Source organism: Nerophis lumbriciformis, linkage group LG10 (assembly GCF_033978685.3).
Source record: "Nerophis lumbriciformis linkage group LG10, RoL_Nlum_v2.1, whole genome shotgun sequence".
Classification (NCBI taxonomy): domain Eukaryota; kingdom Metazoa; phylum Chordata; class Actinopteri; order Syngnathiformes; family Syngnathidae; genus Nerophis; species Nerophis lumbriciformis.
In genome coordinates this window covers 33308213-33325083 of record NC_084557.2, presented here as the reverse complement: position 1 = coordinate 33325083, position 16871 = coordinate 33308213, and the positions used below count along the sequence as shown (strand labels likewise).

At 37.4% G+C, this 16871-nt stretch overlaps 1 protein-coding gene across 1 annotated transcript in view; it reads left to right on the top strand.

Moving 5' to 3' along the window:
- The first annotated feature begins 2421 nt into the window (after positions 1-2421).
- Positions 2422-16871, top strand: part of parvaa (parvin, alpha a) — a 35569-nt gene continuing 21119 nt past the window's right edge. The window contains exons 1-5 of the mRNA XM_061969803.2: positions 2422-2715; positions 8393-8482; positions 9878-9948; positions 13328-13430; positions 13645-13785. Coding sequence (XP_061825787.1) covers positions 2577-2715; positions 8393-8482; positions 9878-9948; positions 13328-13430; positions 13645-13785 — 544 coding nt within the window. The 5' untranslated portion in view covers positions 2422-2576. The remainder of the gene's footprint in view (positions 2716-8392; positions 8483-9877; positions 9949-13327; positions 13431-13644; positions 13786-16871) is intronic.

The following is a 16871-nucleotide window of genomic DNA, read 5'->3' as shown; positions in this document are numbered from 1 at the left end:
ATGTAGCTCTGTACGATCCATAAATTAAAAAAAATATATCATATCTAATACAGTGGTTTTTAACCTGGGTTCGTTTGAACCCTAGGGGTTTCGGTGAGTCGGCCTCGGGTTCGGCGGAGCCTCCGCCGCGGAGGTCAGAACGCACCTGACTCATCGTGTAAATAAAAACTTCTCCCTATCGGCGTTTTATGGATACCCCCAAACCTACTCAGTGGCCTAGTGGTTAGAGTGTTCGCCCTGAGATCGGTAGGTTGTGAGTTCAAACCCTGGCCGAGTCATACCAAAGACTATAAAAATGGGACCCATTACCTCCCTGCTTGGCACTCAGCATCAAGGGTTGGAATTGGGGGTTAAATCACCAACAATGATTCCCGATCGCGGCACTGCTGCTGCCCACTGCTCTCCTCACCTCCCAGCGGGTGAACAAGGGTGATAGGTCAAATGCATAGGACAAATTTCACCACACCTAGTGTGTGACAATCATTGGTACTTTAACTTAGATGTGCACACTGTGGCCACACCAGCAGCACACCTGTCCCAAACCTGACTAAATACCAAGTTAAATGTTTTATTTTTATAATCAAATGACAGCAGTAATTTCCATGGGATTATTTTCTAATATACATTTTTTGGCCCACTTACAATGACAGTTACACAACATATTGTTTTTCATGAGCTGTGTACTAGTATTCTATGTCTGGGTGGGGGCCCTTCTTTGGAAATAATGTGTACCCCTTTCCGATATCGCGTTTAGTTCCCACTAAAACATTCACATGTTGCACAATGAGATGTAAACATGGGATCATGTGTACATTCCTGTAACGTTCTGTTTGTAACATATATATCTATTAGTATTTTTTTAGTATAATAACATAATTTCATGATTAATATTTATAAATTAAGATTAAATTAAGAAAAAAAAACATTTTATTTTTCACTAAAAAAGGGTTTGGTGAATGCACATATGAAACTGGTGGGGTTCAGTACCTCCAACAAGGTTAAGAACCACTGATCTAATAATTTGACTCACTTCACTCACACCTAACACCCTCCCTTCCTCATCATACCTCTTCGGATTGAAAATAGTCAAATGTAAACAATCAAATGTATATATACTTGTTCTTATGCTTTCTGAACTCACTATGTTCTCTGCTCGCTGTACATATCCTACCAAGTCAGACCTACACTGTTACAATGTCAATTTCTCTGATGATGCAATTGTTGATGACTGAAGTGTTGATACCAACCAAACATAACCCCCCACCCCTCCATATCCCACACCCCGGATTGTAAATAATGTAAATAATTCAATTTATATACTGTGATTATTATCTTGTGTGATGACTGTATTATGATGTTAGTATATATTTGATAGTATATATCTGTATCATGAATCAATTTAAGTAGACCCCGACTTAAACAAGTTGAAAAACTTATTCGGGTGTTACCATTTAGTGGTCAATTGTACGGAATATGTACTTCACTGTGCAATTTACTAATAAAAGTTTCAATCAATCAAAGCGGTAGAAAATGGATGGATGGATGGACAAAACATTCACATGTTGCACAATGAGATGTAAACATGGGATCATGTGTACATTCCTGTAATGTTCTGTTTGTAACATATATTTGTATTATCCATCCATCCATTTTCTACCGCTTATTCCCTTTGGGGTCGCGGGGGGCACTGGAGCCTATCTCAGCTACAATCGGGCGGAAGGCGGTGTACACCCAGGACAAGTCGCCACCTCATTGCAGGGCCAACACAGATAGACAGACAACATTTGCACTCACATCCACACACTATTAGTATGTCTTTAATATAATAACATCATTTCATGATTAATATTTATAAATTAAGATTAAATTAAGAAAAAAAAACATTTTATTTTTCACTAAAGACGGGTTCGGTGAATGTACATATGAAACTGGTGGGGTTCGGTACCTCCAACAAGGTTAAGAACCACTGATTGATTGATTGATTGAGACTTGTATTAGTAGGTTGCACAGTGAAGTACATATTCCGTACAATTGACTACTAAATGGTAACACCCGAATAAGTTTTTCAACTTGTTTAAGTATTTTGACTCACTTCACTCACACCTCCTGCACTGCGCCTCATGTTGACCATTGTCCAACATGTGTCTCTTTACAGCCACCAGAGGCCGCTGTTTCACTCGTGACAGTTTTTACAGTTGTTACTTTAAAGGTAAAAGCGCATTAAACCATGCATCATACACAGTCCGTGGTAATATTTGACTGTAACAAATGTACACAATCAACATAAAATAAGATATGTGCAATTTTCTCTTCACGATACGAACATATTAAAAGTAATGCCCCGACATCTTTGCTCATCTGGCAACACTGATCCCTGGTGTTTTCCAAAGGGGGCGGGGCCTATCCGACCAACTTCGGGAGAAAAAGTGTGGAATTCCGTTTCCGGTTTAGGGAGTGGACTATGATTTCTTTTCTTTTTTTTTCTTTTTTCGTCACTTTCAACTAAACTTTCATTTCCACGTCAACTCGGAAAAGTTTGAACCCAGCAGCGGCGATAATAAAGTTTTCTTCTGACAATGGCTTCCTCCCCTCAAAAGTCACCGTCTTCTCCGAAATCCCCGACGACGCCTAAATCGCCTTCTTCCAGGAAGAAAGACGACTCTTTTCTGGGCAAACTTGGTGGGACTCTGGCAAGGAGGAAGAAAGCGAAAGAAGGTAACAATCGGATATTAATTGTTGTTTTTGTGCTTCCGGGAATTTAGACGAAATGAGCTCACTATAACTACTTGGTAAACAAAGTCAACCCTACTAGTAACGTTGACACGAACACTAACAACACTGATAATGAAATGTGCTTATAAGTTCACATTACGTGCATAATTGTGTGTCTAATCTGCATATGTTTTAAGTCTTGGCGAGCTGTGTCTTCTTTACCCATGTAAGGTAAAGAATTCACTTGTGCAGCATGAAGCAGGGAGACGTCAGTCAACACGAGACATCCTACTTCAACACAGGCTTCGCTACACCCACTAACACAATTGCCAACAGTAATCGTGGGAAATAATGTTGTTGACGTCAGCCGTAGGTCAAAGGTCACATGTAGGAACTTAAAACTTTTTCCACTTTAGGTCGGTTGCATGCAGAAGTATTGCATTTGAGTTTATTTGGAACATGCATGCATACAACATGATCAATGTTCCCTCTAATTGTTCATGTGTGTGAGCAAACGCAAAAACTCCCTGAGCATTCAGTGGAGCACATGTGAGCAACATCAGACGTGTGGCTACAACAGCAGCACACCTGTCCCAAACCTGACTAAATAACAATTTCAGTCTCCATCCATCCATCCATTTTCTACCGCTTGTCCCTTTCGGGGTCGCTGGAGCCTATCTCAGCTGCATTCGGGTGGAAGGCGGTGTACACCCTGGACAAGTCCCAACCTCATCGCAGGGCCAACACAGATAGACAGACAACATTCTCTTATTATTATAATCAAATGACAGCAGTCATTTCCATTTCTAATATAAGTGTTTAGGCCCACTTACAATGACAATAACAAAAAATATTGTTTTTCATGAACTGTGTACTTGTATTGTTTGTCTGGGTGGAGGTCCTGCTTTGGAAATAATTTGTACCCCTTTCAGACATTGCATTTAGTTCCCATTAAAACATTCACATGTTGCACATTGAGATGTAAGCAGGGGATCATGTGTACATTCCTGCAACTTCCTGTTTGTAAAAAATATATTTTTATTAGTATTTATTTAATATACTAACAGCATTTCATGATTAATATTTATAAATTAAGATTCCTAATAAATGCCACTGGAATAAGCACTCATTTGATTGGTAAATCATAGTGTAACGACCTGGAATTACACTTTATGCGTGGTGTTGGGAGTTGTCCGACTTTTTGTGTGGCTGTAAACACATCACTGGCTAAGTGCCATATGTGCATGTGTTGGCGCAAGTGAGAATGAGCGAGCGGCTGCTTTTGATATAACAAAGTTGCTTTTGGTCTGGTTTGTACTGCAGAAAATGACCAGTTTTGCTAGATATAATTTTTTTTACTAATGTTTTGATGATGTGTTTATGGCCGACAATAAAGAGTTTTGCTCAGTAAAGTGATCGATGGAATTCATGTCCTCAAAGCGTCTCGACAGACGTTACAAATATTGTAACGTCTGTTTTCTCTGTCGTGTCCGTCTGTCGAAAATTGTTATGCGCTTATTTTTTTATTTGATTTTGTGCGTGGCATAGATTTGCCGTGCGCAGAGGAAGCTTGAGCAGTGCGCAATTGCTCAGGCGCGCACCTTAGAGGGAACGTTGAACATGACACATCACAATTTCCAGTTTCTCTATTCAACATGTTCGAAAAGGAGTAGGAAGAAGCCGTTATTTAATTCTACCCCTTTTCTTTTACATAACAGTTTCTCAAACTTTTGTCCACTTCCTGTTCTCAATTCATTCACAATATACTCCATAAGTAATCACAATACAAATAAATAAATAATACTCTGTGAAATAAGTTACATTTCATATGGTGAGATGAGTAAGATTATTTTGAAAATGAATGGATGGATGAAATAAATTCAGAATGTTTATCATGGTTCTTCTTCTTTGTACTTTGTAAGCACTTTGAGTTTGAAGAGTTTCTTGAAGTATTAGTACATTGTTTGATTTCTTTGCTTAATCCATTATGCGCATTAAAATGCTAAAACTAATACCATTTCAGCAATATATGATCATCTGTCTGAACAAAACATTTTAATTAGTGTGTAAAGTAGTGTAGGATGGGGTTTGTTTGTTTGTTTGTATTTGTTTATTTGCAGTTACATTAAGAAGACGGCTGCACCAGATTTAGCACCATGCTAATTTCCATCTGTAGTCCTTTTATGGTGCATGCAACATCCACAATAAAATTACACAGGATTGAAAATATACAACAATAATAAAATTACATACCGGTAATGATAAACAGTTTAAAATACAAGTACAATACAGCGCTCAAATTTTACCGCGGCATTTGCCGCGACCGCCCTTGTCATTTGCCGTAATGCCCAAAAAATTGACCTACATTTGCGGCAAGAACATGCCGTGACCGCCCTTGATTTTTACTTGTTAATGGACGAGGGATGGAACAGTAAACGGTATAATGATAATTTTCGATAATTCCCGACAGTTAGTAATACCGTTTAATTTTTTAATAACCGAAAAACCGTCATTTATTAATGCATTTTCGGCAACACGAAGTCAGGCGCATGCACACTAGCGTAGTTTGGCTTAATAATCATGGCGGACCAACGACACCGACTTTGCCGCGGAGATTTCCCCTCGGAGTAAACGGAGCCAAGCGCTTGGTTTAACGTAATTTTCCCTCGCTGTGTTTAATAGCGCACTGCTGTGTTTAGATGGAGACCGGTGTGGACAATATTGTCCCCACACTAGCGAAGGAGAAAACTATTTGATGTTTTGCAGCAGGCGACGTGTTGTGAACGTTGTCATAACTTGTTTATAAAGTCTTTACTTTGTTTACAGGGATGTTCACTCCTACTTTATTTAATTGCAAACTGTATCACTGCTCAAATAATATCAATACTAGCTATAATGTTTTGTCATCTCATCGAATTGAACGCAGGTGGTGAAGATTGTTTATTCGATGTGTGCGGTGTCACTCCGGGTTTTTTTTTGTTGGCCAAACTGTTGTACTGAAACACTAGGGAGGCGTTGGAGAAGAACAAAGCTTGTCTATTAGACTTCATCTTCTATAGCCAAACTGCTTTGTGTTTTATTTTGATATCAAAAAGTAAACACCAGGTTTTGTTTACATTAATTGTTTTTTTCATGTCACTTCAAAAATCATTCATGTGACATCATTTTCTTAATGTGTTATTGTGTATAGTTAATTCCTCTACGACATATTTCTGCTCAAATTCATAATGGATCTGTCCCGATACATCATCTACATGATGTACATAACTTTAAAAAAAAATACAAATACAAACTCTCTATCAAAATGTAAAAATAGAGATAAAGGCATCATGTAATGACAAAAAGCTGACAAGTTGTTGGTATTAAATAATTAAAAAAAACTAGTACTTATTTATAAATATATGGTTAACGTTTATCCACAGTCTTTTTATTAGACATTACAAATTACATGATGGTATTACGTTCACACCCCAACACTGCTTTACTTAACAATCAGTAATCATGATTTCAATATTGACAACAATAATCTTAATTATTACTTTGGCCATAATTGGTAGCCCTAGATCTCATACATGAACACTATTATATATGTATATGTATGTATGGATGGATGGATGGATAGATTGATCGTCTTCCTTCCGACCAAAATATATAAATATATATCCAATATTTGGTCAAACTCATTTTATATTGATATCGATTATGTGTCTATCGCGATATATATTGATATTGTTTTATCAGCCAGCCCTAATTCATATGTTGTACAAAAGTGATATCCCTCTGAGTACTAATAATAGTCCCTGGCAGCAGCTATAAAAGGCTAACTATTCCATTGAAGTAGAGTATGTATAGAGCAGAGTAAAATACAACTGCCCTTCTGGAATACAACATATGCTATTGATAACACTATTGACAGTTGACACCTTTTAGTTTCTGACTTTTTGTATTTAGTATTTTGTAGTATTTGGTTCATAACAAGAGATCCCTCAAAGTATGTGATGTTAAAGGAGTAATATGCTGTAAATCGGCAGCAGGTGCTTTATTGCAGAGGTGCCCAACCACCGGTCCGGGGGCCGGTCCCGGTCCGTGACGCATTTGCTAGTGGGCTGCACAGAAACAATAATTACTTTATAAACAACCGCGTTTTCTCCAGCTTAACTTTCGCCTGTCCCACTAAACACACCAATAAGCTGGTTAATAGATGTATATTACAACTCCTTTGTTATATTATATGAGGCAATGCACATTAATCAGCATATAAAATGTTATCGTGCCAGATTGTAGCCAAAGGCAGATTTTCATGCTAATTTCTTTGCTGTTTTTATCTGCCACATGTAGAAAGCCGGTCAGGGAAAATAATGCATACAATAAATCGGCCCCTGGTGGAAAAAAGGTTGGGGAACCCTGCTTTATTGAATATTGCAAACACAATTTTGTTTATAATTAAGACCGCACATTACAAATGACAGTTGTATTCACAATGATTGTAGTTGTCTAAATACTTTTGAGCACCTGAAAATGGAGGCATTCTGAATAAAATGGCTGTAATAATGTTAATGCCATATTTTTGTGTAAGGAAAGCAAATAGAATTGTCTACATTTAAATCCTATTGGGTTTGTTTTATTTCAAATCCATTGTGGTGGTATATAAAAGTAAAATCATAGAAACTCACTCTTACTCATTGTCTACAAATTATTGACTATGTAGACGCTGTTCAGTGAGGCAAAGACATTCACAGGATGTTCGCGCCATGCTCTCAACGCTCTAACGGGATCAGAATCCAGCAAACACACATTTTCAGATATCTTAGAACAAAGGCATGCTGAGTATTTTGTAAAGCCTGTTGAGAAGCTTGAAGCATCAGTGCTGTGTTTTATGACCCTGACTCTTGAATTAACGTTTGCCTTTTTGTTTAATGTCAGCAAAGTTTTATGAGCTTTTAATTTTTTTTTTTTAAATACAAAAATTTACTGAGCTATTAATGTCATTATCGTTCAACATTTTCTCAATTTTGAATGACCAGAGATTGTCAGTTACGTATTAATTAAACCATATTTTTAATATTGTGGTGGCATATAACTGCATTAAATTATATTAAAAAAAGGGCCTCTAATACATTAACTCTTAGCGACACAGTCTGCCAGTTTGATGCAGTGTAGTTCAACAACTCTGCAAAATACACATATGATTTATGTCTCCTCTACCTGCCCGCCATTGCAGTTGATTTTATTCCAATAGAACGAGAGATTATTTCTTAGTTAAGACTTGTAGATTTTTTCTCCCCATTCCTCCATAAGAGATGTTTGGACATTCTGATAGACGACTGCTCCTCAATGCTCCTGAGATGCCCAGCTGGGATCTGATTCTTGCTTTTGTTGTATATGCTTTTTGTTTGCATGATTTTTAGGTAATCATGGTCCATTTTCATTATACTATATATTTTATTTATGGCTATTCCTTTCTGGTCATTTACACGTAAAGCTAAATGTAAAGTAGAAAGTATAGGGACTGCTGCGGACTGTAGAGAAATGGCAAATTTATATTTTCAAATTGGGACAGAGATACATTATTTTATTACTCGTACCATTAAGGGTCCCAAATCAGATTATCATTAAAGCCAAATTTGTGTTTGTGTGATTTTACTTAATGAAATAAAATGTCTGTTTTTCATTACTCCAGTGTCTGAGCTTCAGGAAGAGGGGATAAATGCCATTAACCTTCCTCTCAGTCCCACCCACTATGAGTTGGACCCTGAGGACACCATGCTAGGTAAGTCCAACACATTCTCTGCAACGCATAAACACTCTTTTTTTTTCTCTTTTTTTTTTAAACAAGGACATGTTTAGAAATAGTAATTGTCATAACTGTCATTTTGTTTCCTTGGTTGATCAAACAATTTCCTTTAATTCATGTCTCAAAATAGAGCAGGGAAGCGAGGAAACAGCAGACCACTTGATGATGTAAACATAGGGACAAACAAAAGTGATTACGTCGCAGCTATAAATAGTTTGTCTGTGTTGCGCTTACAACAACAATATCACTTATACTTGGTTAATATTCAAGTCACGAAATATAAATGGAGTATTGTTGGCGCTTTTTGAATGGCTGCCATTGGCTTTGCTGTAAGTGGACTTTTATTTTATGTTTATTTAAAATTTAGAATGCATTTTTTTAAAATCTATCCGTCGTCATGTCTTTCATTATGACTGTGAACTATAGGCAACATTTTAAAAAGTGCAGTTCTCCTTTAACAAAAGGCTGAAAGGGCCTGCGTCAAAGCAGAAAGTAACCAGCTAAGAAGAGGAAATTAGCAAGTAGATTAAGTCAGGAGAGACAATAATATCCACTATCTTTGGACACCACACTATTCTATTCGATTCGTAGGGGTAATGATTCGATTCAGAATCATTTCTCGATTCAGAATTATTTCTCGATTCAAAACGATTTTCCGATTCAAAATCTATACTTTTTTCTATAACATTTGATGCTAGTTCTATGATTAACTATATTCTGCCATAAAATAGATAAACAACTCTGATCAATTTTTACATTATTTAAAATAAAAAAATGGTTTTAATAAGACAACAAGAAAAGTATCCAACACGTCTCTTTTCTAAAGTAAATCTGTACAGCATCTACATTAACAATATGATTTGCCTGGGTGGCTGGACAGAAAAGATTGAGAAAAATGAATTAAAATCGATTTTAATTTTTTTTTAATCGATTAAGATTCGTTACAAATAAGAATCGCGACTAATTTGAAAATCAAGCTTTTTTTGACAACCTTAATATCCGAAAGGGACAAGTGGTAGAAAATGGATGGATTGATTGTGATTGATAGACAGCACATCTCTCTCCAATTTGTGCATATTTCCAGTATGACTGGTCTGATACTATGGTCAGAGTGCAGAAGTGTTACAACACGGACGTCAATCTACGGAAATTACCAAAGACGTTCGGAGCGGAATATTCAAAATGACTGACTGAATTTGTGGCATTTTCTGATGTTTAGACAGTATTTTCACTTACTTTGCAGATTTTAAATACAATTGGATACGGTTTAATAGATACAATGAAACACAATTGAGCATATAAAGTCAACTTGTTTTTCCACTCTATTGGTACTTTAACTGAGTCATAACTGAGATTCTGTGTGTCTGTTAGAGGAGAATGAGGTACGAACCATGGTGGATCCGAACTCCAGGAATGACCGGAAACTGCAAGAGCTCATGAAGGTCAGTGGTGACAGAGTTAAAGACAAACGTGCTGACATCTGGCTACACACAACCTGAGTCAGTATTTACCAACAAATACAGGTTTCCCAAACAGAAAAGGTGAAATCTGAGAAGCTGAAAGAGCGGGATTGACGAGATAACATGTTCACAGTATTGAGCGACTCGTAGTAATAAAGCAATTTTGTTCAAGTGTGTAATACAATGATAGCAAATCATCAAAATCCAGCGCAATCGCTATGTAACTGATTAATGCCACGTCTACACGAAGATGGAAAGTTTCAAAAACACATATTTGGGGTTAAAACGACCTCCATCTACACAAGTGTAGTTTCAAAACTGTATGTCTACACACAAACGCATACACCTGCTGTCATGCATATTTTGTCCAATCAGAAGCCGGAAAAAAGCAGCAACAGCTAACTTGACGGCATTACACTTCTGTTATTATAATGCTTATTTTGATATACTAGACGTACAACGAAATGTACATTATCTTTAAGATTAGCCTGCTTGTACACATAGCCTTGGGAACATACCGTATTTTTCGGACTATAAGTCGCAGTTTTTTTCATAGTTTGGCCGGGCTCCAGTGCGACTTATATATGTTTTTTTCCTTCTTTATTATGCATTTTCGGCAGGTGCGACTTATACTCCGGTGCGACTTATACTCCGAAAAATACGGTATGTATTTTTTTTGTGTTAAAAGCGCGCATGCACGCCTGTGCTGCCGAAACCCAAATTATAAGATGTTTAGCACGCACTAACGAGCCAAGGTTACGTGTGCTGCTGCAAAACTCTCGTGAAATTATAAAGCATTTAATCATTGATATAGTGATATATTACATATGCAATGAAGTTTATCTTGTCTTTAACATCAGTACACACTACAAGGAGGACGCTACATCACATTTTTCTTTTAGTTGCTTGGTCACTTTTTACGCGCTTGTATACTTGCGCCCGGTTCCATCTATACAAACACGTAAGTTAACTTTGTGATCTGTCGTTAAATAAGGATTAAAACATGAGATAATGTTGCACCTTTCGTATGACACAGAGCAAAAGGTCTTACTTGTCAAAATTGTCCCACCAGCTGGAGGTTCAACAGCGATCCAAAACAGCTGACTGTCATTTGTGCTGGCGGGAGTGTCGCAAAGCCTATTTTGATGTGTCTTTTTTATTAATGTTGAGTTAAAATAGCAGCATGTTTGAGTTCAAACATACAGTAAGTCCACTTATAGTGTGTTTAAAGGCAGCAAGGCAGTGTTGTTGAGTTTTGGAAATGACAGAGCACAACCATGACGTCATCACAAGTCTCCGTTTGAGCCGTGTACACATACACTAAGCGAAGAGTTTTGGAAGTCTACACTTTGGCCAGCGTTTGCAGAAGTCTGCGTTTTTAAGGACAAAAGTATGCGTTTGCGTGTGGACAAGAGGCCTAAATGCAGAGATAATATGCGTTTATTAAGTATCCTTGTTCGTACGGACATGGCCTTCGAGAACAGTCTTACTACCCAATAAACATAAAAAATATCAAATGAATATTACCATAAATCACACAAAGCATCTCCAAAACAGACTGACACAGCTATGACCGGCGCAAAACTACAATATTTGTTGAATTAAACAAGATATACCTGTAACTGCCACCAGCCGCCAAAGCTTACAACAATAACGGTTTCCAGTTGGCTGCTTAGCGACAATGCATAAACGCAATCGAAGCAAAACTCCCTGTCCGAAACCTGCAAAGTTCACAGTTAGAATTGCTAACATGCTAACATTTTCTTGCTATTTTTTTGCCAATTTTTCAGCTATACACATCACAGTCAAATAACTTGATATGTGACACATGATAACTGTTAGAATGTTATTTCTTTGCCTATTTTTCTGCTGTACACCTCATAATTTTGTACCTGACACATACCGGTAACTAATGTTAGCATGCTAGCATGCTAACATTATCTTGCTAGCTTTTTTAGCTATTGTTGCATGCATACACCTCAGAGTCATATAACCTGGTACTTATTGACATTCTAACTGTCGGCATGCAATAGCATTTAAATTCGACTTGCGCGTATCGGCGGCTCGAGCCTTTATGCGGCTTGCGCATACAGCATTGACACGCAACTTCTCCCAAATTTGCATATTCTATTTCATGTATTTAATAATTATTTATTTGCTCATTTGTCTATATATTTATTTACTGATTTATTTATGTATTCATTGTTGTGTTACAGAGTTGTAACAAATGTATTAGTAATTGCTATGATATGAAAAGGGGTAGGGTTAAATAAGCTCTGCTTCTACTCCTTTTCAGACATTTTGTAATGAGAAACTGTAATTATGTGATGTATCATATTGTAATTGTATGTTCGGAATAAACTAACACCATTACCACCATAAAATATAGTCTGGGAGCAAAACACTTCTATAGCTAAGTATTTGATAAAAGTGCTACCAATACCTTTACATGTTTAGCACCAGAAATATAAGTCCTTTTGAAAAAACACTATGTAGAGAATTATGAATGCTCACTGAATATAGCAACAAAGTCACTAAGTTGGCAAGACTGATCCCTCCTGCTGTGTCCCCCTATTCAATCAATGTTTATTTATATAGCCCTAAATCACAAGTGTCTCAAAGGGCTGCACAAGCCACAACGACATCCTCGGTACAGAGCCCACATAAGGGCAAGGAAAAACTCACCCCAGTGGGACGTCGATGTGAATGAGTATGAGAGACCTTGGAGAGGACCGCATATGTGGGTAACCCTATTCTCCAGACCAGGTGTGTATGGGGTGCGTTAAGATGAGTTACGGTCGACTAATAAATGCTGTTTCTTGCAAACTGCAATTAATGCAGATTTTAAAATAAATATTGCCATCAAGATTGTTATCACAGTGTTTTTAATACATATCGCAATATAATTTTAAGGCTATATCGCCCACCCCAGTAGTAAATGTAATTGTATCAGTTCATAAACTCGTTAACGCACGTATACACAAGGTTAATGTTCCTATCAACTTGTAACAATACATAGCAAAGTAACCATACAGGCACATGTTTACGTCATGCCATGATGTCTTGAATGTGTCACAAAAGCACTGCTTTTTTAATTTTGTATTGAAGTCAGCATTATTTATGTATAATGGCAATTCAAATAACTCAGGTGTCTGCATGCAGGTGTGTGAACAGAACATGAATGCTTGGTTTTCATCAAACCGCAGTAACACTGATTTTTGATGCTGCCCAAGACACCATGTATATTTTATGATTTAAATATTTTCCCTCACCCCAAATAGCAATTACTAAAATATGTTTCACCAATGAATGCATTCATTACAATATAAAGTGAAAAACGTTCTGTCATATGGTCATGTAGGTGTTGATCGACTGGATAAATGATGTTCTTGTTGGGGAGAGGATCATCGTAAAGGATCTGGCTGAAGATCTGTATGATGGACAGGTCTTGCAGAAACTATTCGGTGAGGAGTCAAACCAATCAGTGTTTTTTTATTTATATGCTATCTTGTTTGATAATTTCTTAAGCTGATGGTTGTATTTCCGGGTGTGCGCATGTGCGTAAGCTGTTAAAGATCAGGTTGGAACTGAATCTGTGGGTGAATGGACCAAGATTACAAATCCATCAACTTTTCCGGTGTTCTTGTACTTGTGATTGTGATTGCTTTTGGATTTCAGAAAAGCTGGAAGGTGAGAAACTCAATGTGGCAGAGGTGACACAGTCAGAAATTGCCCAGAAACAGAAGCTGCAGACTGTTTTGGAACGCATCAACGATTCACTCAAACTCTCCACCAGGAGCATTCGCTGGAATGTTGACTGTAAGTAACAATAATAGCCTTACAAGCTCTGTTGTCTTCAACATTTTATTGTAGGACTTCCAGTATGGACCATGCTGAGATGTGTGTTGAGTTGGCTCCCGCTGCAAACTTTCCATATTCACTTTTAAACCTTCTCACTTAAGTATTTTGAAGTACAGCGAGGTAGTATCTTTTTGCACTTTGTGTGAGACTTTAAAACGACTCTTGTCATGTCGAAGGCGAAGACAAAATCGTCTGAAAAGCATCCGCCGCCTCATGCTAGCATAACAAAGATGGAGATTTGCTCGATGCTAGCAGAGCTGCGTGCTGCTCTTGCGAAGGACTTTTAAAACTTTGTTTGACTCTTTGGCTTTTATTTGTTTTCCTGTTCTACTTTTCCAAGACTATGTATTGGGCCAAATCTTTAGATGTCCTCGAGAGTTGATTTGCATTCAATGCCTAACTTTTTTTCTTTCAAGCAGGGATAATACAATTTTACCAAGGTTACTACAACTATCAGCCAAATGTGGCATGGCTGAAGCTTGACGTATGCGCTGCGTGTATGCCAACTTTGAGCTACAACATATTGTAGTCACACTGCCCACTCATATTTTATGTGCTGTATAGTTCACCGCAAAACAAAGCAACATGAAAAATATTTTTGAAGTGATTTTTCTTTTTTTTTGACAGAAATCATGCCAAAATTTGATAAAATATTGATTTGTGGTGATTTTAACATTCATGTTGAATGCACCTATGATCAGCTGGCTAAAGACTTTACTATTCTAATAACTAATAGAATCTTTGGATTTCACTCAGTCCATAGCCTATCCGACTCATCAGCTTGGGCATGTATTTGATCGTATCATCTCCATGCTGTCTGTGCCTGTTATTGATGTTTGTAAAATTGTTGTTTTGTAATGATGTATCTGAGAACACGTGATGCATATCAACAGTTCTTCCTTAAAGGGGAACTGCACTTTTTGGGGGGAATTTTGCCTATCATTCACAATCATTATGAAAGACATGACGACGGGTGTATTTTTGAAAATGCATTTTAACTCATAAATAAAAGTCAGCTTTTATGCTGATAATGTACAGCTCTATTTGCCTGTCATGCTAAGTGACAGAAATGCACTTGAGTCCGTCGATAGCTGTCTCAATGACATTAAACTATGGCTGTCGCTAAACTTTCTGCATTTAAATGAAAGCAAAACAGAGCATTTTTTTTAGCCTTGATGCACTACATAGTGCACCGAGTTTTAGCACCCCAACCCTCGCTCCTGCTGTGAAAAATCTGGTGTGATATTTAACTGTGACCTTAAATTTGACAAACAAATTAACTACAATTAGAGCAGGTTTTTTCCAGCTGAGGCAAGCCATTAATTTTTTCATCAGCCCAAGACTGGACTACGGTAATGCCTTCTCCAGTGGACTAAATCAGTCACTCCTCCACAAGCTCCAGCAAATACAAAATGCAGCTGCTCGCCTCCTCATTGTTGCTCCTACACATGCCCATATTACCCCAGTTATTCATTAGCTCCCAGTATATTTTAGAATACTTTTTAAAATACTTATTTTTGTTTTTAAGGCCGTGTTCTGTCCGGCCCCAGCATACTTTACTGATATTTTAACTGTTTGCCACCCATCTAAGACACTGTGCTTGTCTTTGCACACATTTTTTTTTAAATACCAAAGACTAGAGTTAAACTGGGGTGATCCAAGTTATGGAGCTCACTCCCTCTTGAGTGGTGAGCCGTTACGAAGCTAGAAACTCTCAAATCCTAACTAAAAACATACTTGTTCACACTGGCTTTTAACACATTGCTGTAAGCGTATTTAGAGATACAGTTTTTTTTTTAACTGTCATTAAAGTTTTCTCTTGCTTTAACTTATAGGTTTAACTTATAGCTTTAACTAGGTGCTATACAAATAAACCTTGATTGATTGTGTCCACTTGAACACTGTGGCGTCGCTTAGTAGTTCCCTCAGAGCAGACATTCTCACTGACAAATTGGGTATAAACTTTCCAATGAAATGTATTATGCCTATCACTCTGAGTATACCGTTCTTGCCTTCTGGGCGGTGCATACTCAAGATCGCTTTTATTTTTTTAACATTAATCTCAATACCTTCTGCAGACAGCTTGTCTCCCAGGAACGTTATCTCCTGTACACCAAATTGAGATTCGGCATGATTTAGCTTCTGTTAATTTTCTTGTATCTTCTAAAGCACTTTTGTCATTATGGTAAAACCCCAGATGACTACATCATCTACATAAAAAAAAAAAACTCCTTGCTGACCCTCTAACATGGCTCGATGAAAGATTTTAGATGCTGAGATTATTCTAAATTAAATCGATACCTGCAAAAAGGTGTGATAAAAGTGCACTACTGTAAGCTTTTGTAAATCCAGCTTTATCTGCCAAAACCCATAAGCTAAATCTAGAGTAGTTTTAAAAAGTATTTGTCTCCTCTCATCTCACTTGCAATCACCTCACTCTTTGGTATGTGGTTGTGCTTATGTTTTTATATTTTGGTTCACCTCACCTAGATCCATGCAGTTCTTTTTTATTCTCTTTATCCACACACGCCATCGATTTACCCCACTTATTTGGCACTTCCACTTTTGTAATCACTTGTAAGTGACACTTTTTGTCCAGTTCAATTTTAAGACACTTGCAAATTGGCGCTGGGACTCTACTTGACGCATGCACCACACTTTTTGTGCCCTCTCTCAGCTGAATCCTAATAGGTCAATGGTAGGCATCCATCAAAGACATCACCATAGTCGCTCACAATATATGCAACTGACTAGCTCTACTGCTTCAGGACAGCTGACATTGTAAAAATGTTTTATCAAAAATGGATGGATGGATGAAATTCAAATTCTTTGACGCATCGCCCCTTAGCAATGATTCACGGCCCTTCGGTAATACAGAAAACAGCACAGTGTATTCTTTGCCCTTTACACTCATTTTTAATCTGCAGTGTCTTGTCCATTATTGTCTTTTGGTGGCACTCTTTTGTTTGCAATTGTAGGCTTTCTTTCTGTCTTTCTTTTAAACTTGCATTGCATTGATCTCTGTCATGCTAATCAGGTTTTCT